This window comes from Vipera ursinii, assembly GCF_947247035.1.
Source record: "Vipera ursinii genome assembly, chromosome: 6".
NCBI classification, from domain to species: Eukaryota; Metazoa; Chordata; class Lepidosauria; order Squamata; family Viperidae; genus Vipera; species Vipera ursinii.
The window spans coordinates 87541035-87566034 of NC_139515.1; the positions used below are offsets into that span (position 1 = coordinate 87541035).

The window sequence follows — 25000 nt, forward strand, 5'->3', positions numbered from 1 at the left end:
CAACTCCAAAACCACGAATGATCTCATATAGATGTTGAACAGGAGAGGTGAGAGGACCGACCCCTGAGGAACTCCACAAATGAGAGACCTCGCGGTCGACCTCTGCCCTCCTGCCAACACCGACTGCGAGCGTCCCTGGAGATAGGAGGAGAACCACTGCAAAACCGTGCCTCCCACTCCCAATCCCCCGAGACGCCGCAGCAAGATACCATGGTCGATGGTATCAAAAGCCGCTGAGAGGTCTAATAGGACCAGGACAGAGGAATGCCCCCTGTCCCGAGCCCTCCAGAGATCATTCACCAGCGCGACCAATGCCGTCTCCGTGCTGTACCCGGGCCTGAAACCCAATTGGTACGGGTCTAGATAATCCGCTTCATCCAGGACCAGAGGGAGCTGATGTGCCACCACACTCTCAACAACCTTCGCAAGAAAGCGAAGGTTGGAGACGGGACGAAAGTTGTTCAATATAGCTGGGTCCAAGGCAGGCTTCTTGAGGAGAGGCCTCACCACCGCCTCTTTCAAGACGGCGGGGAAGCTACCCTCACTCAAAGAGGCCGATATAACTGCCTGGAACCAGCTACGTGTCCTCTCCCGGGCTGCATAAACCAGCCAGGAACGGCACGGGTCCAATAAACATGTGGTGGTGCTCAGCCTCCCCATGATCCTGTCCACTTCCTCCGGAGTCACAGAATCAAACTCCTCCCAGGTGATATTGACAAGACCACCCGTGTCCTGCTCGACAGACTCTGCCCAGTCAGAGTCCAGACCGGTCCGAATCCGAGCGATTTTGTCCGACAGATGCTGGTTAAACTCCTCGGCACGACCCTGCAAGGGATCCTCCCTCACCTCCTGATTCAGGAGGGAGCGAGTCACCCTAAACAGGGCGGCCGGGCGATTATCTGCGGACGCGATAAGGGTGGCGAAGTGGTTAGACCTCGCCTCCCTTATCGCAGCGAGATAAGACCTAGTATAGGTTCTTAGTCGCAATCGATCGGATTCGGATCGGCTGGATCTCCAACCGCTCTCTAGGCCCCGTCTCCGACGCTTCATCTCCCGGAGCTCCATGGAGAACCATAGGGCTCGACGGGATCTGCACCGGGTCAGGGGCCGCAGGGTACAACTCGGTCAAGAGCCTCAGTGGCTGCCCTTTCCCAGGCTTCCACTAAGGCGTCTGCCGAGCTGTGAGCAAGGGAGGCAGGTGGGGACCCCAGCGCCGCCTGGAACCTCTGGGGATCCATTAAGCGTCTGGGGCGGTACCATTTGATAGGTTCCACACACCCACGGCGGGGGGTGGCAAAACGGAAGACCAGCCGCAGGAGATGATGATCGGTCCATGACAGGGGCATAATAATTGGAGAGCCCCCACCAAGATCATCTAACCACCGACCAGATAAGAAAACTAGGTCAAGGGTGTGGCCTCCCTCATGAGTCGGTCCTGAAATTACTTGCGTCAGGTCCATGGCCGTCATGGAAGCCATGAACTCTCGAGCCAACTCAGATGATCCTCCCAGAGATGGTAGATTGAAGTCCCCCAAAACTATAAGTTTCGGGAACTCAACCACCAACCCAGAGAGGACATCGAGGAGCTCAGGCAGGGCTGCTGCTGCGTGACTAGGCGAAAGGTACACCAGGAGCAAGCCCAACTGTGCACCAGGGCCGCATCTCAAAAAGAGAGACTCACATCCGACTATCTGCGGAACGGTGGCCTCCCGCGGACCTAAGGTCTCCCTCATAACAACAGCCACTCCCCCACCCCTACCCTGAGCCCGAGGCCGGTGTAGCACCCGGAAACCTGGTGGGCAAAGATCAGCCAGAGGAATACCGCCCTCTGGGCCCAACCAAGTTTCCGTGATGCAAGCCAGGTCCGCCTGCTCACCCTCGACCAAGTCACGGACGAGAGGAGCTTTGTTAATGACCGACCTGGCATTCAAGTACACCAGCCGGAGCTCAGGAGGCTGCACATCCTCACTCCCGGGACCTCGGGGCGGAACCAGAGGGTCGGAGTGCCTCACCGCTTGTAAGCAGCGGAGAGACCTTCCCTGAGATCGATACGGCCCTCTGTTCCTACACCTGCTGCCATTCCCTAACGTCGTGGGAATGGGTAATCCCACGACTGGCCCTGGAGCCCCAGAAGCAACCGACCCCCGCTCCTCCCCCCCGTGATCCGCCTCGGCACTGGCCTGAACAGAGGTTGTTGGACTGCCCCCCTCGTCCAAACAACCAGAAGAAGAACCCTCCCTCCTCCCTAACCCCCGAAAAAATTTCGACAAAAAACAAACCAGGGGCCTCTTGTTAGGTTTACGTCGGAGGCCCGTACCCGTGTTGTTGTTGTTGTTATGTTGGAAGGGACCTTGGAGGTCATCTACTCCAACCCCCTGCTTAGGCAGGAAACTCATTTCAGACAAACGGCTGTCCAGCCTTTGGGGCAGCCCCTGAGATATTGCAACACTGCTATCATGTCACGCCCCTCGTCCTTCTCTCCATTAAACTGGACATGCCCAATTCCAGCCACCGTTCCTTATATGTTTTAGCCTTCTGTCCCCTGATCATCTTTGTTGCTCTTCTCTGCACTCCTTCTGGAGTCTCAGCATCTTTTTTACATCGTGGTGAGCAAAACTGGATGCAGTTGTAAGGGTCAGCAGCTGCCCGAAGAATTTGAGGTTCCAAGGGGGCAAATCGGGAGGCTGAAGCGGAGACTTCCAGCACAAACAGAACTTTATTTGGCCAAGTGAGGTTGCTGGGTGGGACAATGTCCAACCCGCTGGCAGCTGCGTGCAGAATTGCCACCCCCTGGTCAGTTAGGCGCCTCTATTTATATACAGGTAACAACCAATCAGAAGGTGACACTCGTTGACACACGCAGAATGGTAACCAATCACCTTGCATTACTTTCCCGCTCTTTCCCCTGTCTCTGGGCTGGTGTCCATGATCTTCCTGCCTTCACAAACAAATCTGAACTCTGAGGCTCAATCTGGGGCTCAGTTGTGGTCCTAAGTTGGGGACTACCTTAAAGCCAAATAAAATTGGGATTCAAATGGAATCTTTGAAGGGGAAAAAATATCTGTATGAGGTACATGAGCTCAACAGATGATGTTACCTAGTTGAGTCACGAAATGTCTGCAAGAAAACAGCCAAGCTCAGGAGTCCTCCTGAGTCCACAGTTCTCCTCCTCCTCCTCCTCCTCCTCCTCCTCTTCCTCTTCCTCCTCCTCCTCCTCCTCTCTGCAAACCCCACTCCCTTCTAATACTGATGATAGTTGGGTTATGAAATATCTACAGGAAAACCACCAAGTCAGAGAGCACCAAAGACCATACAGTCCACCTGCTTCTCCTCTTCCTCCTCCTCCTCCTCCTCCTCCTCCTCCTCCTCCTCCTCCTCCTCCTCCTCTTCTTCTTCTTCTTCTTCTTCTTCTTCTTCTTCTTCTTCTTCTTCTTCTTCTTCTTCTTCTCCTCCTCCTCCTCCTCCTCCTCCTCCCTGCAAACCCCACTCCCTTCTAGCACTGATGATGTTCCCTAGTTGGATTATGAAACATCTAGAGGAAAACCACCAAGTCAGAGAGCACCAAAGACCATACAGTCCACCTCCTTCTTCTTCCTCCTCTTTTTCTTCTCCCTCTCTTTCTTTCTCCTCCTTCTCCTTCTCCCTCTCCTTTCTCCTCCCTTCTAGCACTGACGATGTTACCTAGTTGGGTACTGCAATACCTGCAACTTAACCGCCAAGCTCAAGAGAGCACCAAGGAGGACCCCACAGTCCTCCCTGCAAACCCCACTCCCCACCCCCTTTAATACCCTCTCTTCCCCTACCCCTTTAATTTCTCCTTCTCCCACCCCCTTTAATATCCTCTTCCCCCACCCCTTTAATGTCTTCTTCCCCCACCCCCTTTAATATCCTCTTCCCCCACCCCTTAATATCTTTCCCCCCACACCCTTTAATACCATCACTTCCCAAACCTGCCTGTGCACGCACAGAGGCTGAGACAGAGAAGAGCGCAGCGGTGCATTCTCACCACGCGGAGCAGCCACCTGAGGCAAACCGGCGACATGACGAACCTCCCTGTGCGTGTGCAGAGGGTAACGCGCATGCACTCTCCTCTGCCTCAGTCTCCGCGCGCACAGGAAGGTTCGGCATGTTGCCGGTTCGCCTCGCCTGGCCGCTCCGCGCGATGAGAATGCACCGCTGCCTGCCGAAACCAGGCTGGGGTCTGGGCGGCATAGCACAGATAACGGGGACTCTCATGTTGCTCGCCGCGTTTCCCCCCCCCTTCCCCGGAGTCCACAGGTGTGTGAAGAGGGCAAGGGCCATTTGCTGGTCTCTTTCAGGGGATGCCTGTTTTTTCTCCCTCCTTGCAAATATTTTCCTGCCACTCTGCTCTTAACGCTGTGCGGCTCTTCTCCAGCAATTTACAGTGGCCTTTCAAGCCATGGCCACCGGTGGCACAGCCACCAGCCATGCTGGCAGCATGTCCCCCTCCCCTTGTTCCTTCCTGGGCACTGAGCAGGGGAGGGAAGGAAAGGAGAAAGAGGGAAGGAACAATGTGAGGGAGGAAAAGAAGGAAGGGACAAAGGGAGGGAAGTGAGGGAGGGGCAAAGGGAAGGAGGGAAGGAAGGGACGAAGAGGGGGAGCGAAGGACTCTCATGCTGCGACCCTTTCCCAGCTGCGTTTCTTACCTGTTTGTTGCTGCCACCTGTGTGCACACCCCGCCTGTTTTTTGTCCTCTCCTCTCTCGCCCCTCCTTTTACAATCGGTGCAGCTCCAGCTGACTCTTCCTCCTCCTCCCAAGCCTGCGTCTTTTTTTCCCCTCTCCTTCTCCTGCCCAAACTGCCTCCTTTTATAGCCTCTCCTGTCTCTGCCCCCCCTCCTCCTCCTTTCTCTTCCCCGTGTGCCAGAAGTTCCGATCCTGGGGGCTTTGCCTCGCCCCAGCCGCTCTGCAGCTCCGGAGGACTCTCTCAAGGCAAGTCCTACGCTGCCGTGCCTTGGCTTGTTCCCTCCCCCACTACCCTGGGCTGGGCAGGGCAGGGCCGTGTACCACCTCCCACGTGCCAATGTACCACAGGTGGCACGCGTACCACCGGTTGAAAAGCCCTGGCCTATAGTATGCACCTATGGCAATGTCATTTCCCCCCCCTTCAATTGACTCAAGTGCATTCAAGTTTACAGTTTTCATCATTGTTGTTCTCCATTTCTGTAGCGATGTGGTTACTTCTTATAGAGCGAGCAATTCTACCTCCTCTTTTGTTTGGTCTGTTTCTTTTAAATAATGTAAATTCCTCTAGATGTGTGTTCCATGTGTGGGTTTCGTCCCACCAAGTTTCCGTAATGGCAGCAACATCGTATCTGCCCTCATTTACCTGAATTCACCCTGTTTATTGCTCATACTCGTGTATCATCTATCTATATCTGTCTATCATCTGTCATCTAAGTCTACTGTCAACGCTGCTAACATCGAATGTTCTTGCTTGACAAGAGATGAAGAAGTAGCCGTTGCATATGTTAAACTTGGGTATCGCTTTAAGAGATTGGATTAAGGTTGGGAGGGGGCAAGAGGAGGATTGCACTCCTCAAGGCCATCTGAAATTAAAGAAGATAAGAGCTTGGCGGTTTTCTAATGGAAGGGAAACTGATTCTTTAAATTAATTGCAGAATGTGATTAATGACAAAATTAGAAAGGTGGAGAATTGTGTTTTAATATATTGTGCAAGGGGGCGGAGATTTCAGATTCCAGCTTCCTTCGAGGAAGTATTTCCCCTTGTATTAGGCTAAATAAAGGACTTTTAAGGTAAACAATGCCTCAAAGTCACTTGAAAAGCCCATACGTTGGAAACTTGACATCTATTAACTAGCATCTATTTATATATCTATCTTATCTATTCTATCTATGTAAATAATAATAATAATAATAATAATAATAATAATAATAATAATAATAATAATAATAATAATAATAATAATAATAATAATAATAATAATAATAATTTTATTTGTATACCGCCCTTCTCCCGAAGGACTCAGGGCGGTGAACAGGGCAATACATGTTAAAAGACAAGAATACAAAAATTAAAAGAGATTAAACAAGATGCCCAAAAACTATAACAATAAGTTAAAATACATAAAAAGCAATAAAACCCTAACGTGTATCATTTATCATCTATATGTTTATATCTATCGTCTGTCCTTCCGTCCATCCATCCATTTATCCTGTGTCTATCATCCATCTATCCTGTCTGTCTGTCTGTCTGTCTGTCTGTCTGTCTGCCTATCTATCTATCTATCTGTCTGTCTGTCTGTCTGTCTGTCTGTCTCTATCATCAATCCATATGTCAAACTCGCGACTCGTACCGTGACGGTTTTGCCATTGCCGGCAATGGGTTGGGTGCGGCTTCCGCATGACGCATCTTGCCCATGGGCCAGCAGTTTGACACCCCTGATCTTACCTTTCTGTCTGTCAGTCTATCTCTATCATCCATTCGTCTATCCCAGGGGTAGGCAACCTTGGCTCTTTTATGACTCATGGACTTCAACTCCCAGAATTCCTGAGCCAGCCATGGAAATATTATTGAGTAAAATACGAGATTCAAATAAAATTAAGGGAATTAAAATACGAGATCAGGATTATAGATTGAGAGCGTTTGCGGACGACCTGGTTATTACAGTAAGTCAACCGACTTACTCAGTTGTGGAGTTGATGGAGATAATAATGTTATATGGGAAAGTTTCTGGATTTACGATAAATACACAAAAAACTAAAATACTGTCTAAGAACATGACTATAGAACAAAAGGTTGTTCTAGAAGAGTTAACGGGATTTGAAATAGTTAAAAAGACTAAATATTTGGGGGTTTGTCAGCTTCAAATGTGAAGTTATATAAGAATAATTATGAACTGTTATGGGCAAAAACACAAAAAGAATTAGATAATTGGAAAAAATTACAATTATCTTTACTGAGAAGAATCGCAGCAGTGAAAATGAATGTTTTGCCAAAGTTTTTATTCTTGTTTCAAATGATACCTATACTTAAAAAGGATTTAAATTTGGAGGAATGGCAAAAAGGCATTAATAAATTTGTTTGGGCAGGGAAAAAGCCACAGGTTAAATTTAAGATAATGCAAGACACGCGTGAAAGAGGTGGTCTTAAAATGCCTAATCTTAAATTATATTATGAGGCTGCTGCTTTATCATTGATAAGTGATTGGTTTAATTCAACACAAGGGAGATTATTAAATCTTGAGGGTTATGACTTGTTATTTGGCTGGCACGCATATCTATTGTATGACAAGAAGGTGGATAATGTGTTTAAGATACATATATTAAGGTTGCGAGTTTGGAAAAAATACAGACATAAGTTAAATTATAAGATACCAATTTGGACAATACCTAAACATGCAATAGAAAATATAAACATTGGATTTAAACATGATGAGACTACGTATAAGGAAATTTTATGGTTAGAAAGGAATGTGTGGCAATTAAAGCCATATAATATTTTAAAAGAAGAAAAGATTGTACAAACTTGGTTCCACTATGGGCAGTTACAGGCAAGATGGAAAGAGGATCAGAAAGTTGGCTTTTCGATAACCGATGAAAATTTGGTAAAACAAATTCGAGATCAAGGTCATGCACATATAAGAAGGATATATAACGCATTGATAGAAATTGACTCAGAAACGGAACTTGTTAAGGATTGTATGATAAAGTGGGCCCAGAATTTTCAGGAGGTTATAACAATGGATACTTGGGAAAAGATTTGGGTTAGAAATGTAAAATTTACACAGGCCCAAAACTTAAGAGAGAATTTTTATAAAATGTTTTATAGGTGGCATTTAGATCCTAAAAAACTAGCAAGTATGTACCCGAACTGCCAGCCCAAATGCTGGAGGTGTGGTTGTGAGGACGCAACGTATTTTCATATATGGTGGACTTGTAAAAAAGTCAAAGCTTTTTGGATTAAAATTTGGTGGCATATGCAAAAGATATTTAAGAAAAGGATAAAGTTTTCTCCGCAGTTGTTTTTGTTGGGTATTATTACAGATACTACTGTTATAGATACTAAATTGATGTTGAATCTAATTACGGCAGCGAGACTTTTAGTAGCGCAATATTGGAAGAAGGAAGAACTGCCGACTATAGAAGAGTGGACTTTGAAAGTTTCCAACTTGGCGTAAATAGCAAAGATTTCGGCATATTTGAAAGATCAATCGCAACAGAGATACATTGTGGAGTGGAGAAGATGGATTGACTATATTCAGAATAAATATGGGACTAAAAAGTTTCATTTAGCATTTGAATAAGTAGTGGTTTTATATGATGTATAATTAGTTATTTGTTAGCAATATGATGACTATGGAGAGTTAAAGTGCGACAGAATTTAATGTTTTATTTTGGGGTTGTTAGCATATTTTAGCTTATGTTTGTAATATTATACCCTGTATTCAGCCCTGGGAAGTCGGGGAGTGGGGAGGGTTGGGTAGGGGTGGGTTGGGGAGAGGGGAGGGAGAGGTGGGTTTTTTTCTTTTTTTTATCTTAAAATGTATTGTAAAACTTTTCAATTTAAAAAAAAAAGAGCCAAGGTTGCCTACCCCTGGTCTATCCAGATTTCGCAAAAAAGGAAATGGTCATACCATTGTGACTTGCATCCATTCCCGGTTTACTATTTTGATGGTCAGATTCATTCGTAACATAAGCAAGCGAGGTATACTTCCCACCATTGAACCAGAACAATTTTTATTAAAAACATACTAAAAAAAACAAAATGACTGCAAATATCACTTTGTTCCTGAAGAATGAATGAGAAAGTGCTAAAGAGTTATTGGAAAGACAGGGATTCATCCCGTTTTTTTGAAGGCACGTTAAGTTAGAAAAATCACCTTTTTTACCTTCATTGCAAAAACATTTTTTTAAAAAAAGCAACACCACCTCACTTTTTAAAAAAATATATACACCCCAGGCTCCTGGCGTTCGCACAATGCTGCTGGAATGGCTTAAATGTTTAAAAACTTTACAAGATATATAAAAAAAGAGCAGATTGCCTGACTTTTAGGAGCACCAGCATTGAAAGAGCCTCTCTCACAATTTGAAGACCAGAAAGGAACCAGAATTAAACATTTTTATGCTTCCTATTCTTCTCTCAATTGGCCTAAAAACTCATTTCCACCAGAGTGCAAGGAGGCCCGTTCAGATACATCGACAGATAGTCCTCGATTTACAACAGTTCACTTAGGGTCCACTCCAAGTTACAACGGCGATGAAAAAAAAGTGTCTCAGGACGCTTTTCACACAGCTGCAGCATCCCCCAGGCTCGCGCGATCAAAATTGACAACTGACTCACATTGATGATGGTCCAAGTCACGTGATCCCCTTTTTGCAACTGTGGCAACCATCGTAAATAAAAACCAATTGCCAAGCGTCCCGAATTTCAGGCACATGACCGTGGGGATGCCGCAAAAGTTGTACGTCTGAAAAACAGCCGTTGCCCTCTTCGGCTTGTCAGAAATGCCGCTGTAACTTTGAACGGTCACTAAACACCATCCATTGTCCGCCGGAGGACTACCTGTGTTGCAGGCTAACACTGCCCACTGCAAGCAGTTCGATCCTGAAGGAGCGAAAACAGGGTATGTAAACCGCTTAGGGGGGGGCTGCAAAGCGGTAGACGAGGGCGATTCGGAAAGAAACCTCCGTTTGGTTGTCCATGAAAGATACTCACAGACAGAACTTTTATTATACAAGTTAGAAAACCACATGACATGACATGACTTTTTGACATAATGGCCATTCCAGTCGAGGCGCTTGCAAGTTAACGTCTTGCAAGGTTTGACATCCCTTCATAGTCGTCGCTCGGTGCCAAATCTGGGCTATGGGAGGGGTGGGGGTGATCCAAAACATTTATTTTTATTTTATTTTAATTCCATTTATATCCCGCCCTTCTCCGAAGACTCAGGGAGGCTTACAAGCTTAGCCGTGGCCTTCATTCTATGTATATGCCTGCTTGTTAGGGCTTTCACACACACCCCCAAGCGGCATTATTACAAAGTCAGCTTAATTGCCCCCAACAATCTGGGTCCTCATCCCATCGGAAAACATCCCATCAGAATCGCTTCAAAAGTCCTTGGGGGCGTCGAGCGGTGTGTGGGTGAGCATTATGGTGAACCAACACCACACCGAAAGTGGTGCCATCGAAAATCCTGCCAAGTGTGAAGAGGCCAAAGGAGGAGGCACGGCTAATGAAGTTCATGGGGCGTGGTTGGACCATCAATTCAGACATCTACTGTGAAATGTAATGGAAACTCAGGTGAGCCATCCATAACAAGCGTCGGGGCAAGCTGACTTCCGGTGTGGTGCTGGCCCACGGTAATGCTCGCCCGCACACGGCTAGACGCACCCAAGAACTTTTGAAGCAGCCCCGTTGGGATGTTTTGGATCACACCCCCATAGCCCAGATTTGGCGCCGAGCAACAGCTACTAAGAAATGTAATGCTGTCATTCTCTAATGTGTATAATAAAAGTTCTGTATCTGTGTCTGTCACTGATAACTAAACGGAGGTTTGTTTCCGAATTGCCCTCGTATAAGTCTACTATTGCTAAGTTGGAAGGAAGGAAGGAAGGAAGGAAGGAAGGAAGGAAGGAAGGAAGGAAGGAAGGAAGGAAGGAAGGAAGGAAGGAAGGGACTGTGGTGGTGCAGTGGTTAGAATGCAGTATTGCAGGCTAATTCTGCCGACTGCCAGCAGCTTGACCCAGATTGTTGAGGACAAGATGCTAACTCTGTAAACTGCTTAACAGAGGGCTGTAAAGTGCTGTAAAGCGATATACAAGTCTAGGTGCTATTGCTTTTGATATGATGGCAGATGTTGGAACTTTCAGCCAAGGGAACCACCAGCTGTGGTTGTTAATGGTGCAAAATATTCAGCAAGACAACTGTACAGCAAAACAACTGTGTAGAAATGTGGCCGGACTTTTCTGCACATTCCTTACCCAGGCACCACAGCTCCATCACTCCCACATCAAAAAGAACAACTTCCTATCTACATTCTTTGCTTCTTTTTTTCTTGAAAAATACCCCAGTGCAATTTTTTTTTTGGAAGAACTCAAAGGTCTTCGAGGAGGTGGCGAACCGCGGGTGGAACCTCAATGACTTCTGGGGGACAGGCGGCATCCTGCACCATCGTGGGAGATCCCGCGAGCTGTGCAATGGGGCCGAGGGTCCCCGCGGCACAAAAGGGACAAAGTAAGCCCTCGGGGATTTCGGTGCCGTCCGTCTGCCAGAAAAAGGTGGAGAGAAAAAAAGAAAACAATCAGGTTAGCTGCAGGACTGAGAAAGTCTCTATCCACCCATGTTTGTGGGATGTGGAGGTGGAGGAGGGCTGTGGGGTCCTTGCTGCTCTCTGAGCTTGGTGGTTTCACTGCAGACATTTCATGACCCAACTAGGGAACATTATCAGTGATGGAAGGGAGGTGGGTCTGTGGAGTAGAGGAGTGGGGAGGAGGAGAACTGTGGGGTCCTTGGCGCTCTCTGAGCTCGGCTGTTTCCTTGCAGACGTTTCATGACCCAACTAGGTAACATCATCAGGCTAGAAAAGAGTGGGGTTTGTGGGGAGGAGGAGGAGGAGGAGGAGAAAGAGGAGGGGTAGGAAGAGGAGGACTGTGGGGCCCTTGGTGCTCTCTAAGCTTGGTGGTTTCACTGCAGACATTTCATGACCCAACTAGGGAACATTATCAGTGATGGAAGGGAGTGGGATGTGTAGCAAGGAGGAGGAGAAGGAGGAGGAGGAGGAGGAGGAGAAAGAGGAGGGGTAGGAAGAGGAGGACTGTGGGGCCTTTGGTGCTCTCTAAGCTTGGTGGTTTCACTGCAGACATTTCATGACCCAACTAGGGAACATTATCAGTGTTGGAAGGGAGTGGGATGTGTAGCGAGGAGGAGGAGGAGGAGGAGAAGGAGAACTGTGGGATCCTTGGTGCTTTCTGAGCTTGGCTGTTTTCTTGCAGACGTTTCATGACCCAACTAGGTAACATCATCAGTGCTAGAAGGGAGTGAGGTTTGCAGAGAGGAGGAGGAGGACTGTGGGGCCCTTGGTGCTCTCTAAGCTTGGTGGTTTCACTGCAGATGTTTCATGACCCAACTAGGGAACATTTTCAGTGATGGAAGGGAGTGGGATGTGTAGCAAGGAGGAGGAGGAGGAGGAGGAGGAGGAGGAGGAGGAGGAGGAAGAAGAAGAGGACGACTGTGGGGCTCTTGGTGCTCTCTAAGCTTGGTGGTTTCACTGCAGACGTTTCATGACCCAACTAGGTAACATCATCAGGCTAGAAAAGAGTGGGGTTTGTGGGGAGGAGGAGGAGGAGGAGGAGGAGGAAGAGGAGGACTGTGGGGCCCTTGGTGCTCTCTAAGCTTGGTGACCAGAAACACCTGTTTTAGTCTCCAGGCCGTTGACCGTCTTAAGTCGCTCTTCGTTGCACTTTCCCCAAAGGCTCAACATCTTTTCTGTAATGCAGTGACCCAAACTGGATGCAGCATTCCAGGTGTGGCCTTACTAGATTATAGTATTGCTGAGCTGGTCACTTCCTAAAAGGAGATACGTACGTAAACAAACTTCATCCTTTTCGGGATTAGGAAAGAATCCGCCGGGATGGCGTTGAAGCAGCCGTGCTCCGAACAGCGAAGCGATGTCGTTTCAGGCACTTTGTCGGCTAGTTCAAACCGTACATAGTATTCCTGGGGGGGGGGGGGGAGAAAATCAGAAGCTTTTAGCCAGCTAGGAAAAAGAGGGGCTCCTTAGCATTGGCACACAAGCAAGTCCTTGACTTACGATCACGATGGGAGCCTTGGTGGAGCAGTGGGCTAATGCCTCCTTAAGTAACACCAGCTGCCTGCAATTAGTGCAGGTTCGAGTCCCACCAGGCTCAAGGTTGACTCAGCCTTCCATCCTTCCCAGGTAGGTAAAATGAGGACCCAGATTGTTGGGGGCAATAAGCTGACTTTGTAATAAAGCCACTTGTGGGGGGTGTGAAAGCCCTAATAAGCAGGCATATATACATAGAATGAAGGCTATTGCAAAGCTTGTAAGCTGCCCTGAGTCTTCGGAGAAGGGCGGGATATAAATGGAATTAAAATTTAAAAAACATTTTTTTAAAAAATTTCCCTTGCTAGGTGAGATAGTTCTCAAGTGAATTTTTGCCCCATTTTAAAGCCTTTCTCGCCACCGTTGCTAAGCGAATCATTCCATTTGTTAAAAGCTAGTGACCCGTTCGTTAAGTGAATCTGGCTTCCCCGTAGATTTGGCTTGTCGGAAGGTCGCAAAAGGGGGGAATCAGGTGACCCCGGGACGCGGCGACCGTCGCAAATATGAGCCAGTTGCCAAGCCTCCGAGTTTTGATCACGTGACCACAGGGACGCTGCAACGGTCGTTTTTTTTTTTTTTTCAGTGCCATCGTAACTTTGAACAGTCACTAAAGGAAAAAGTGGCAAGTCGAGGACTGCCTTTTCTGTGAAACGGCTTTGGCTCACCTTGGCAAATTTTAGGATGTCAGCGAGAAATCTGGGCAGGATGAGACGCTTCTTGGCTCGCGTGACAGCGACGTACAGCAAGTTCCACTCATCTTCCGGGACGGCTTCTGGCGAGAGATTTAAGGAAAGAGGAAAGGAGGGAAAAAGGGAGTTCAATGGGAACGGCTTATTTCTTTGAGCAAATCCGCTCCAAACACACACCGGAACTCTTGAGCGCTGAGTGGTGCCCTGTCCCAGCCACCAACCATTGTTGACTAGACATTGCTATCAGGGATTAACTAAAAAAAGGAGGGAGGGAGGGAGGGAGGGGACTGGGTAGATGGATGGAAAGAAAGAAGGAAGATGAAAGAAAGGAGAAGAAAAAAGGGAGGGAGGGAGGGTGGAAGGAAAGAAGGAAGAATAGAAATAGGAGGGGAGGAAAGAAGGAAAGGGAAGGGAGGGAGGGAGGCAGGGAAGGAAGGAAGGAAGGAAGGAAGGAAGGAAGGAAGGAAGGAAGGAAGGAAGGAAGGAAGGAAGGAAGGAAGGACTGTGGTGGTGCGGTGGTTAGAATTCAGTATTGCAGGCTGAGTTTGCCCAGGGAAGGGAAGGATTGATATTGTTGTGATTCAATGTCAGCCTGTGATACCGGCAACCAGGGCTTTTTTTGTCATAGAACGCTCAGAACGGAGTTCCGGCACCTTTTTTGGATGGAACCTTGTAGGGTAGGCAAGGCAAGGTTGTATGACATGTGTGAGTTCTGGCACCTTTTTCTTTTACAAAAAAAGCACTGCCAGCAGCTGAGTCTGATGATTCTGAAGAGGAGGAGGAGGGGTTTGGAGAGCCTTTGGTGTTGGAGGGAGGCTCTGATGCACTGCAGGACTCTCAGCCTGGCCCCTCCAGTCGTGTTCCTCATGAGGCTCAGCTGGGTGAGGAGGAGGGGTCAGACTCAGAGGAGTCACAGCTGAATCTATTCAGGGACGCTAGGAGCAGGAGGCAATCCAGCAGAGCAGAACAGAGAAAGGCAATGAGGCAACTCGGTGAGAAGAGGAGAAGGCAATGAGAAGCCACGCCTTGGGACTGCTGTTAAAAGGGGAAGTTGTGGGAGGTGCTGGTTGCTGAAGGCAACTATTTGAAGATCTTCTGCTAGAGTCTTGGTCTGTTATTCCTGTTTAATTCTTCTTTGAACTTTTGGTTTAACTCTTGTTTGAACTTTTGATTTCTTTGTAAATAAATTTTGTTGGGCTTTTCCAGCCTGTTGACTATAAAAAGGGGTTGTCCCTGACATTCAAACAGGGCCAGTCGTAGGCTGGAACAGAACAGAAGGCAGGGAAGGATCGAAAATGATAGAGATGGAGGGATGAAGGAAGGAAAGAAGGAACATGACAGAGAAGAAAGAAAAGGAAGGAAGGGAGAGAGGGAGGGAATTATGCTCACCAGGTGGGGACCGAGGCATCCTTCCAAGGTAGGGCCAGGTATACGGGATGCTGGCAAAGTCCCCAGCAACTTGGACCGTGTCGAATTCCAGCCCCTTGGCCTTGTGCACAGTGCCTAGGAGGTAGTCTGAAACACACAGGGGAGAAGCAGTGAGGTCCATAGCAGAACACGTCCCACTTAAACTACGTTGCGAGTTACACAGTGGCAATAAAGATCTTCCCTTCTATTCCTTTCACGAGCAGCAGAGATCTGGAAGGCAGGCAGGCCTGGACGCCTTCTCCCTTCTCCGACGGAGAAGCTCCGCAGATGCTCGGAATAAGGTTGCTTCCAATCCCGCCAGACCCCAAAGTCTGAAAGAAAAGCGGACTTCCACCAGCCACACGGGGACCTGGCGTCAGGGCTGAGCAGAGGTGCAGTGGCTGCCTTGGTGCTCTCTTGAGCTTGGCGGTGGACTTGGGGACATTGCGTTACCCAACTAGGGAACGCCATCAGTGCTAGAAGGGAGAGGGGTTTGCAGAGAGGAGGAGGAGGAGGAGGAGGACTCTCTGATCTTGGGGGTTGACCTGCGGACATTGCATTACCCAATTAGGTAACACCCTCAGTGCTAGAAGGGAGTGGGGTTTGCGAGGAGGAGAAGGACGACTGTGGGGTCCTCCTTGGTGCTCTCTGAGCTTGGTTTTCTTGCAGACATTTCATGAGCCAACTAGGTAACATCATCAGTGCTTGAAGGGAGTGGAGTTTGTGGAGGAATGGGGGAGGAAGAGGAGGAGGAGGAGGAGGAGGAGGACTGTGGCATCCTTGGTGTTGAGTTGGTTGTTTTCTTGCAGACATTTCATGACCGAAGTAGGTAACATCATCAGTGCTACAAGGGAGAGGTCTTTGGAAAATGGAGGAGGAGGAGGAGGAGGACTGTGGGGTCCTTTTTGTTTTCCTCCAAAGATCCCGTTTGAACCCCAATTTTTCCTGGCTTTGACGTTTAGAGAGCAACCATCCAAGTAGAGGTTCAAATGAGGAATTAGCCTGGGCCCCCAATGTAAACACAGGGGGGTGAGATTTGACTCCGCACCCCCCCGCCCCTCCAATCCCCAAATGTCCCTGAGCCTTTTCTAAACTTTCCGACACAAAAGCTGCCACTCTGGAAAGCTTTCCTGTACATGTAGTCCTCAACTTACGACACAACTGAGTTCAACATTTCCGTTGCTAAGCTACACTGCTGTCAGTGCGAGTTCTGCTCCATTTTTACAACCTTTCTTAACGGCTGTTAAGCGAATCGCTGCAGTGGTTAAGTTAGTCACACGGCTGTTCAGTGAATCCGGCTCCCCCCCTCCCCCCGTTGACTTTGCTTGTCGGAAGGTCGCAAAAGGGGATGACGTGACCCCCCCGGGAAACTGCGACCGTCACAAACACAAGTCAGTTGCCAAGCCTCCAATTTTGACCACGGAGGACGCTTGCAAGGGTCGTGAGTGTGAAAAACAGTCATCAGACAGGCTTGGTTTTTTTTTTTTACTGCAGTGGTAACTTTGGACGGTCAGTAAATGAACTGTCATAAAGTCGAGGATTCCCTGTTCTGCTGCCACCATGTGGCTGTGTGGAGAAATCACAATGTGGGCAGTCAGACCCTCCTACCCTATGATGTATTTCCTTTTCCCTCCCCTTTCTGGGAGGGACTTCCTCCTCCTTTGTCCCTAGAGAGTCCATTCTCTTTTAGCCTGAAGACATGGGGTAACTTGCAGACTCAATATGCAGTTCCTGTGAATACTACCATTTTCTAAACTTAGAGATACCTTGGAAATATCTTGGAAATGCTGTACAAAGGTCATCTGAATGCATCCACCTACTATATTCAACGTTACCTGCAATAAAGGTATTTCTATATGATAAAAGTTGTCTCTACGAGTTCAAAGCTATCTGGAGAGATCTGTTAATGTTAATGATATCTGTTTATATAGACCAGGGGTCGGCAACCTGAAAAAGGAAAATAGCCACTGGGAACCGGTTCCATCACACATAAAAAAAGTGGGAGCCGCGTGCGTGCGTCCATGCACGCGCATGCGCAAAAACGATTTGTGCATGCGCAAAACGGTTTTTTCTTGCGCATGCGCGGACACGCGCGGTTGCCATTTTTTTTATGTGTGATGGAACCGGTTCCCGGTTGCGCGACGGAGACGGCCCGTTTGCAGAGCTACCGCCTTCGGCAGCCTGCAAACGTGCCGCGGCAGCTTTCCCAAAGAGCGGCGCCGCTGCTCGTTCGCGCGGAGGTATGCGCACACCTCTCCACAGGTTTGGGGTGGTGCACGTGCACCTCTTGCAATGGGCAGCGGCGCCGCTTGTTGGGAAAGCTGCCGCGGCCCGTCTACAAAGCTGCCTCTTTCGGCAGCCTGCAAACGTGCCGTGGCAGCTTTCTCAAAGAGCGGCGCTGCTGCCCGTTCGCGCGGAGGTACGCGCGCACCTCTCCAAAGGTTTGGGGAGGTGCGCGCGCACCTACACTCGTTCGGAGAGGTGCGCGCGCACCTCTTGGAATGGGCAGCGGCGCCGCTTGTTGGGAAAGCTGCCGCGGCCTGTCTGCAAAGCTGCCGCTTTCGGCAGCCTGCAAACGTGCCACGGCAGCTTTCTCAAAGAGCGGCGCCGCTGCCCGTTCGCGCGGAGATGCGCGCGCACCTCCGCCCATTCGGAGAGGTGCGCGTGCACCTCTCCAAACGGGCGGTGCCACTCTCCATTTGGAGAGGTGCGCACGCACCACTGCCCATTTGAAGAGGTGCGCGCGCACCATTGCCCATTTGAAGAGGTGCGTGCGCACCGGGCGGCTGGGAGCCACAGAAGACGGCTCAAAGAGCTGCATGTGGCTCCGGAGCCGCGGGTTGCCGACCCGTGATATAGACCATAGAGGTCTTATCAAGAGATTAATTAAAGTACAACAGCTTCGATCCAGAATAGTTAGAAAATGGTAGTATTCCCAGGAACTGCATAATGAGTCTGCAAGTTACCCCATGTCTTCAGGCTAAAAGAGAATGGACTCTCTAATACCTGTATTATAGCAGATGATAATAAAGGAGCTGGTTTGAATGCTCCGCGTGTGGATCTGTTTGTTTGCACGTGATAGTTACCTGCTTTTTTGGGAGCCGAGACATGGCATCGGGATATTTTCTCCAACAGCTCCGGGATACGATCCCGATATTTCTCCACAATTGCAATTTTGATTTCCAGCTGTTTGTCTTCTGCTTTGTCAGCATAATCCTTGATGCTGGCAAAGCCCTTCTCAACCCATTTATTGATGAAGGGATCCTTTATCTCGAGTTTCACTGAGAAGATCAAAACAAGAGAGATTTTTTTTTCCCTTTTCAAGATCCTATTAAGGATTGTACCTCTACACAACTTGGGCATCACCGGCTGAAAAAAAAACTCACATTCCGGATGAAGGAGCTTCCAGAGATCGTGAATCTTCTCGAGGCCAAAGGCCTTCAGTCCCTGATGAAAAGAGGACAAGAAGAAATATCAAGGAGAGCCCCGTGAGATGGGACTTGTAGTCCGAGGCACAGTTGTTAATTATATGCCCTCCCTTTGGGGCCCCTTAAGGCCCTCCAAACGGGCACGATGCATCGGCAGAATTCGCTGGTTTCGCGACACATCCCTCAACAAAGCAGCCTTGCAATATTTGAAGGGCTGCCCCAAAGAGGAGGGAAAGGAAATGAGGGAATGGAGCGGGGGGGGGGGAAAAGAGGAGGACGGAGGATGGAAGAAAAGAAGGGAGGGAGGGAGGGAAGGAAGGAGGAGGACTGTGGGGTCCTTGGTGCCATCTGAGCTTGGTGGTTTTCTTGCAGACGTTTCATGACCCAAGTAGGAATCATCATGAGTGCTAGAAGGGAGGAGGAGGAGGAGAAGGAAGGAAGGAAGGAAGGAAGGAAGGAAGGAAGGAAGGAAGGAAGGAAGGAAGGAAGGAAGGAAGGAAGGAAGGAAGGAAAGACAAGAAGGACTGTGGAGTCCTTGGTGCTCTCTGAGCTGGGTGGTTTTCTTGCAGATGTTTCATGACCCAAGTAGGAATCATCATGAGTGCTAGAAGGGAAGGGAAGGGAAGGGAAGGGAAGGGAAGGGAAGGGAAGGAAAGGAAAGGAAAGGAAAGGAAAGGAAAGGAAAGGAAAGGAAAGGAAAGGAAAGGAAAGGAAAGGAAAGGAAAGGAAAGGAAAGGAAAGGAAAGGAAAGGAAAGGGAGGGAGGGAGGGAGGAAGGGCTGAAGGCAATGAGGAGGGAGGGAGGAAGAAAGAAGGGAAGAAGAAAGAAAAGAGGAGAGAAGGAAGGAAAAGAGGGAGGGAGGGAGGGAAGAACCCCTACTGCATCCTTCCTGTCTCTTCTCGCACTCACCCCAAGGAAGTGTATCTGAGCAGGTGCGTCTCCACTGGTAAGGTTCACAGCATCCTCAAAGACAGTTTTGTTGGTCCGGGATAAGCGGGCCACCTGCCCCTCCACGCCGGCCCCTCTGACGTCACCTGTCGCAAAGAGAGCACCGCCTCAGTCCCGCTTGGCCAGACTCACCTGGAGCCACAAAAGGACGACTGGCTTAAAACAGGGCTTTTCAACCAGTGGCACGGGTACCACCTGTGGTACATTGGCACCTGGCAGGTGGTACGCGACCATCCTAGGAAAGTGGTAGCGGGGGAGGGGAATGAGCTGAACCGGCGGCAGCACCGCACAAGCCTGAGCGAGAGACGGCTGGAGCTGCAGGGCTGTCAGGGCTCAGCGGAAGCGCCAGGATCGGCGCCAGGATCCAGCTGCAGCTCGGTGCTGATCCTGGCGCTTCTGAGCCCAGAAGAAGCGCCGATCAGCTTAGAACGTTGCAGCATCTCCAGGGTCTTGTGATTTACATTCAGATGCTTGGCAAGTGATTCATATTTATGACGGTCGTGTGAAGTGACCAAAACCTGCTGCAGCCACCCAGCAGAGGGGGGAGGGGAATAAAAACCAAACACCCCCACCCCCACTGCCTATCCTCAACAGAAATGCTGACAACAACGAAAACCTCAGACAGGGCATGCAGGTGTCTTGCTCGGCTGTGGCTTGCGGGGGGAGGCACTTTTTTTCAGGGCCATTGTAACTTGGAACAGTCGCTAAGCAAACTGTTGTTAAGTCGAGGACTACCTGCACTTCATCACTTTTTTCCTTTTTTTTTTTGGTCATCAAGTTTTTGACCCCTTGCTAGGCGACTGGTGGTACTCGGAAGTTTCCATCTGCTAAAAGTGGTACAATGGGTGAAAAGGTTGAAAAGCCCTGGCTTCAAAGACTCACTTTCCTCCTTGTTCCCCACCAGCATTTTCTTCCGGACTTTCTTGGAGACATCCAGAATGGTTGCACCGACATAAGCGATTTCGAAGCCAAAGCGAAAACTCTGTGGAAGGGGAAAATGGAAACAGAATCCACCAATGATGCAAAAACTGTGCAATTTGCTAATCTTTCTTCCCCCTTAAGCTATGGCTGGCTAGCTTTTGTGCCCATAGTGGGACTAGAACTCACCGTCTCCTAGTCATTGGCCCAAAGTCACCCAACCAGCTCTCTAGATCAGGGGTCTTCAAACTTGGCCCTTTTATGACTTGTGGACTTCAACTCCCAGAATTCCTCAGCCAGCATGCCTGGCTGAGGAATTCTGGGAGTTGAAGTCCACAAGTCATAAAAGGGCCAAGTTTGAAGACCCCTGCTCTAGATTAAGACAGGATTAGACTTCAATGTCTCCTGGTGATTGGCCCAGAGTCACCCAGTGACTTTCAAGCCTAAAGCGGGACTAGAACTCACTGCCTTCCGGTGATTGGCCCAGAGTCACCCAGCAGGCTTTCATGCCTAAGGTGGAACTCACCGTCTCCTGTGATTGGCCCAGAATCACCCAGCAGGCTTTCATGCCTAAGGTGGGACTAGAACTCACCATCTCCTGTGATTGGCCCTGAGTCACCCAGCAGGCTTTCATGCCTAAGGTGGGACTAGAACTCACCATCTCCTGTGATTGGCCCTGAGTCACCCAGCAGGCTTTCATGCCTAAGGTGGGACTAGAACTCACCGTCTCCTGTGATTGGCCCAGAGTCACCCAGCAGGCTTTCATGCCTAAGGTGGGACTAGAACTCACAGTCTCCTGGTGATTGGCCCAGAGTCACCCAGCAGGCTTTCATGCCTAAGGCGGGACTAGAACTCACTGTCACCTGGTGATTGGCCCAGAGTCACCCCAGCAGGCTTTCCTGGCTAAGGCGGGACTAGAACTCCCAGTTTCCCACTTTCTAGCCTGGTGCTTTATCCATTAGGCCACACCTTCCCTAATGACAGCTTCCTCTGAAAATATGTCTTCCTGTTTCAGCCAGTTCTGGAATTCCAGTTTGCTGACTGCATTAAGGAGGCTGATTGGTCCATAGTTGCCATGGTGAGATAGCTTTCGATTGGAACTGGAGGGGACCCACAACAAGACCCATAAGTTGCTAAGAGCTGAATCTTCTGGCTCTTCAATCTACAGCTAACCCACACCTCAAAGTCTATGGAGATTCACCGTCATCCAGGTCATGGCAAGTAGACTGCCTTGTTTTTCTTTGAAGAGGTTTCGCTTCTCATCCAAAAAGCTTCCTCAGCTCTGACTGGATGGCGGGGAATGGAAGGATTTATACTCCCTGTAGACCGCTGGTCATTTGCATTCATTTAGAGGGTCGTTGAGGCCACCTGGAAGCTTACCTGTGTCCTCAGGGTCACCCGAGTGGTGCAAGTGGGTGTGGAGTCTTGGAACTGCTGAAAGGGCTGGGACACCCATTTGCACCACTCTAGTGACCCTGGGGACAGAGACAAACCTCCAGGTGGCCTCAACGACTCTCTAAATGAATGCAAATGACCAGCGGTCTGCAAGGAGTATAAATCCTTCCATTCCCCGCCATCCAGTCAAGAGCTGAGGAAGCTTCTGGGATGCGAAGCGAAACGTCTTCAAAGAAAAACAAGACAGTCCAGTTGCCTCATGGAAAAGCATCTTTGAGACCATAACCTCAAGTCAAACATCTCAGCTAGTCTGCCGTGTTGCCTAGGTTTACCTGTGTCAGGTAGAAAATGCGGCTGTAGGGCACATCAGAAAGTGTGTTGACAGCACCCCGGAAGGTGTAGATCTGCTGGTGTGGGTCTCCCACCAAGATGACACCACACGGTTGCGAGCGGACAATGGCCATAACAGCTACAGAAAGAAAAACAGAGGTCATTAGAAGCTTGATAGATCACTGTTTCTCAACCTTGGCAAGTTGAAGATATGTGGACTTCAAATCCCAGAATTCCCTAGCCTGCCTGCTTTAAGAGGAGTGGACTTCAACTCCCAGAATTAGCTAGCCAGCATGCTTTAGGAATGGTGGACTTCAACTCCCAGAATCCTCCAGCCAGCATGCTTTAAGATGGGCGGACCTCAACTCCCAGAATTCCCCAACCAGCATGATTTAAGATGGGTGGACTTCAACTCCCAGAATCCTCCAGCCAGCATGCTTTAAGATAGGAGGGCTTCAACTCCCAGAATTTCCCAGCCTGCCTGCTTTAAGAATGGTGGACTTCAACTCCCAGAATCCTCCAGCCAGCATGCTTTAAGATAGGAGGACTCCCAGAATTTCCCAGCCTGCCTGCTTTAAGAATGGTGGACTTCAACTCCCAGAATTCCCCAGCCGACATTCTTTAAGAATGGTGGACTTCAACTCCCAGAATCCTCCAGCCAGCATGCTTTAAGATGGGCGGACTTCAACTCCCAGAATTCCCCAACCAGCATGATTTAAGATGGGTGGACTTCAACTCCCAGAATCCTCCAGCCAGCATGCTTTAAGATAGGGCTTCAACTCCCAGAATCCTCCAGCCAGCATGCTTTAAGAATGGTGGACTTCAACTCCCAGAATTCCCCAGCCGACATTCTTTAAGAATGGTGGACTTCAACTCCCAGAATCCTCCAGCCAGCCGGCCACTTGTCTCCTCTGCAAAGGGATCTTAAGAATTATTTCTCTGTGACACCAAAAAAGACCAATCCAACCCTTGACAGGCAGTCCTCGGCTTACGACCCCAACAGAGCCCAAAATTTCAGTTACTAAGCGAGACAACCGTAATGTGAATTTTGCCCCATTTCACCACTTTTCTCGCCACAGCTGTTATGCGAATCACTGCAGTTGTTCAAGTTTAGCAACACGGTCGTTAAGTGAAACTGGCTTCCCCAAGGACTTTGCTTGTCAGAAGGTCACAAAAGGAGATCACGTGACACACACCCCTGGGGACACTGCGACCGTCATAAATATGAATCAGTTGCCAAGCGTCCCAGTTTTGATCAGGTGAACATGGGGAGGCTGCAACGGCTGTGAGGAAAAATGAGCGTGTCCCTTTTTTCAGAGCTGTCGTAAGGTCAAATGGTCACTAAGCGAAATGTCGCAGGTCGAGGACTACCTGTACTTGGAAAACTGAACCCAGAAGCTACACCTCACTCACCGGGGGTGCAATCTTGGGCCTCATCCACCAAAATGACATCGTAGTCGGAAAGCGAAGGCTTCTGGAGTTGCCAAAGCTTCAAGTAACCTAAAAGACGTAAGACCGATGCTTAAAATCAACTTCAGTGCACAATAAAGCAACAGTTGCGGCTTTGCGATCGTGGACTCCTGTGTTACAACTGAAACAGAGTCCACAATTACTTTTAAAAGGAAGCATGATGTTATATTTTCTTTTAATAGACAGTTTCCCAAGCTTGGCCACTTAAAGGTGTGTGGACTTCAATTCCCATCATGCTGGCTGCAAAATTCCCGAGAATTGAAGTCCACAAGTCTCAAACTGGCCAAGAACAGGACTAGAAGTCACCGTCTCCTGGTGACTGGCCCAAAGTCACCCAGCCAGATTGCATTCCTAAGGTGGGACTAGAACTCACCGTCTCCTGGTGATGGGCCCAAAGTCACCAGCTGGGTTTCATACTTTAAGACAACACTAGAACTCACCATCTCCTGGTGATTGGCCCAAAGTCACCCAGCCGGATTGCATTCCCAAGGTGGAACGAGAACTCATCCTCTCCCGGTGATTGGCCCAAAGTCACCCAGCTGGCTTTCACACCTAAGGTGAGACTAGAACTCACCGTTTCCTGGTGATTGGCCCAAAGTCACCCAGCCAGATTGCATTCCTAAGGTGGGACTAGAACTCACCGTCTCCTGGTGATGGGCCCAAAGTCACCAGCTGGCTTTCATACTTTAAGACAACACTAGAACTCACCATCTCCTGGTGATTGGCCCAAAGTCACCCAGCCGGATTGCATTCCCAAGGTGGAACGAGAACTCATCCTCTCCCGGTGATTGGCCCAAAGTCACCCAGCTGGCTTTCACACCTAAGGTGAGACTAGAACTCACCGTTTCCTGGTGATTGGCCCAAAGTCACCCAGCTGGCTTTCCTGGTTTAAGACAGCACTAGAACTCACCATCTCCTAGTGATTAGTCCCAAGTCACAAAGTCGGCTTTCATTCCTAAGGCGGAACTAGAACTCACAGTCTCCTGGTGATTGGCCCAAAGTCACCCAGCCGGCTTTCATTCCCAAGGCGGAACTAGAATTCACAGTCTCCTGGTGATTGGCCCAAAGTCACCCAGACAGCTTTCATGGCTAAGGACTAGAATTTCCCTCCATGAAGAAAATTGCGCCTTTATTCTTATTTTTTTCTTCCTCTTTCTTCTGCAGAGCCTCCCCCTGATATCCCACTTACCATCGTGCGTCATTCGCTGTGCCATCTTCCCGGTTGGGCTCAGCATCCGCATCTTGCTCCATATTTGTTTTGCTTCTTCAACAATGATCTAGAAAGCAGAAACTGTTAAGCAGATCTTGCCGGACAAGATCAGATCCGAGGCTTTGTCCTCCAGGCTGCCCAAAGACCTCGAAGGAGAAGGATGGCCTGGATCCGCGGGCAGTCCCAAATTTCTGTTGCTAAGCGAGACAGCTGTTAAGTGAATTTTGCCCCACACAACCACCTCTCTTCCCAAAGTTGTTGGGTGAATCGCTGCCGTCGTTAAAATTAGTAACACGGTTGTTAAGCCAATCTGGCCTCCCCGCGGATTTTCCTGTCCAGGAGGTCGCAAAAGGGGAGCGCATGCCCTCAGGACACGGCAA

The 25000-nt window shown here is 49.1% G+C and overlaps 2 protein-coding genes across 2 annotated transcripts in view; one reads left to right on the forward strand and one right to left on the reverse strand.

Moving 5' to 3' along the window:
- The window catches only part of EXOC4 (exocyst complex component 4), a 733833-nt gene that overhangs the window by 614967 nt on the left and 93866 nt on the right, over positions 1-25000 (forward strand). The window lies entirely within an intron of this gene.
- Positions 1-25000, reverse strand: part of LOC310642028 (F-box DNA helicase 1-like) — a 74854-nt gene that overhangs the window by 33473 nt on the left and 16381 nt on the right. The window contains exons 11-21 of the mRNA XM_083365405.1: positions 24600-24687; positions 23354-23440; positions 21943-22079; positions 20180-20279; positions 19259-19383; positions 18308-18368; positions 18008-18202; positions 14904-15029; positions 13491-13597; positions 12567-12698; positions 8917-11247 (exon numbers count right to left, since the gene is read on the reverse strand). Of these exons, the coding sequence (XP_083221531.1) occupies positions 11077-11247; positions 12567-12698; positions 13491-13597; positions 14904-15029; positions 18008-18202; positions 18308-18368; positions 19259-19383; positions 20180-20279; positions 21943-22079; positions 23354-23440; positions 24600-24687 (1329 nt within the window). The 3' untranslated portion in view covers positions 8917-11076. The remainder of the gene's footprint in view (positions 1-8916; positions 11248-12566; positions 12699-13490; positions 13598-14903; positions 15030-18007; positions 18203-18307; positions 18369-19258; positions 19384-20179; positions 20280-21942; positions 22080-23353; positions 23441-24599; positions 24688-25000) is intronic.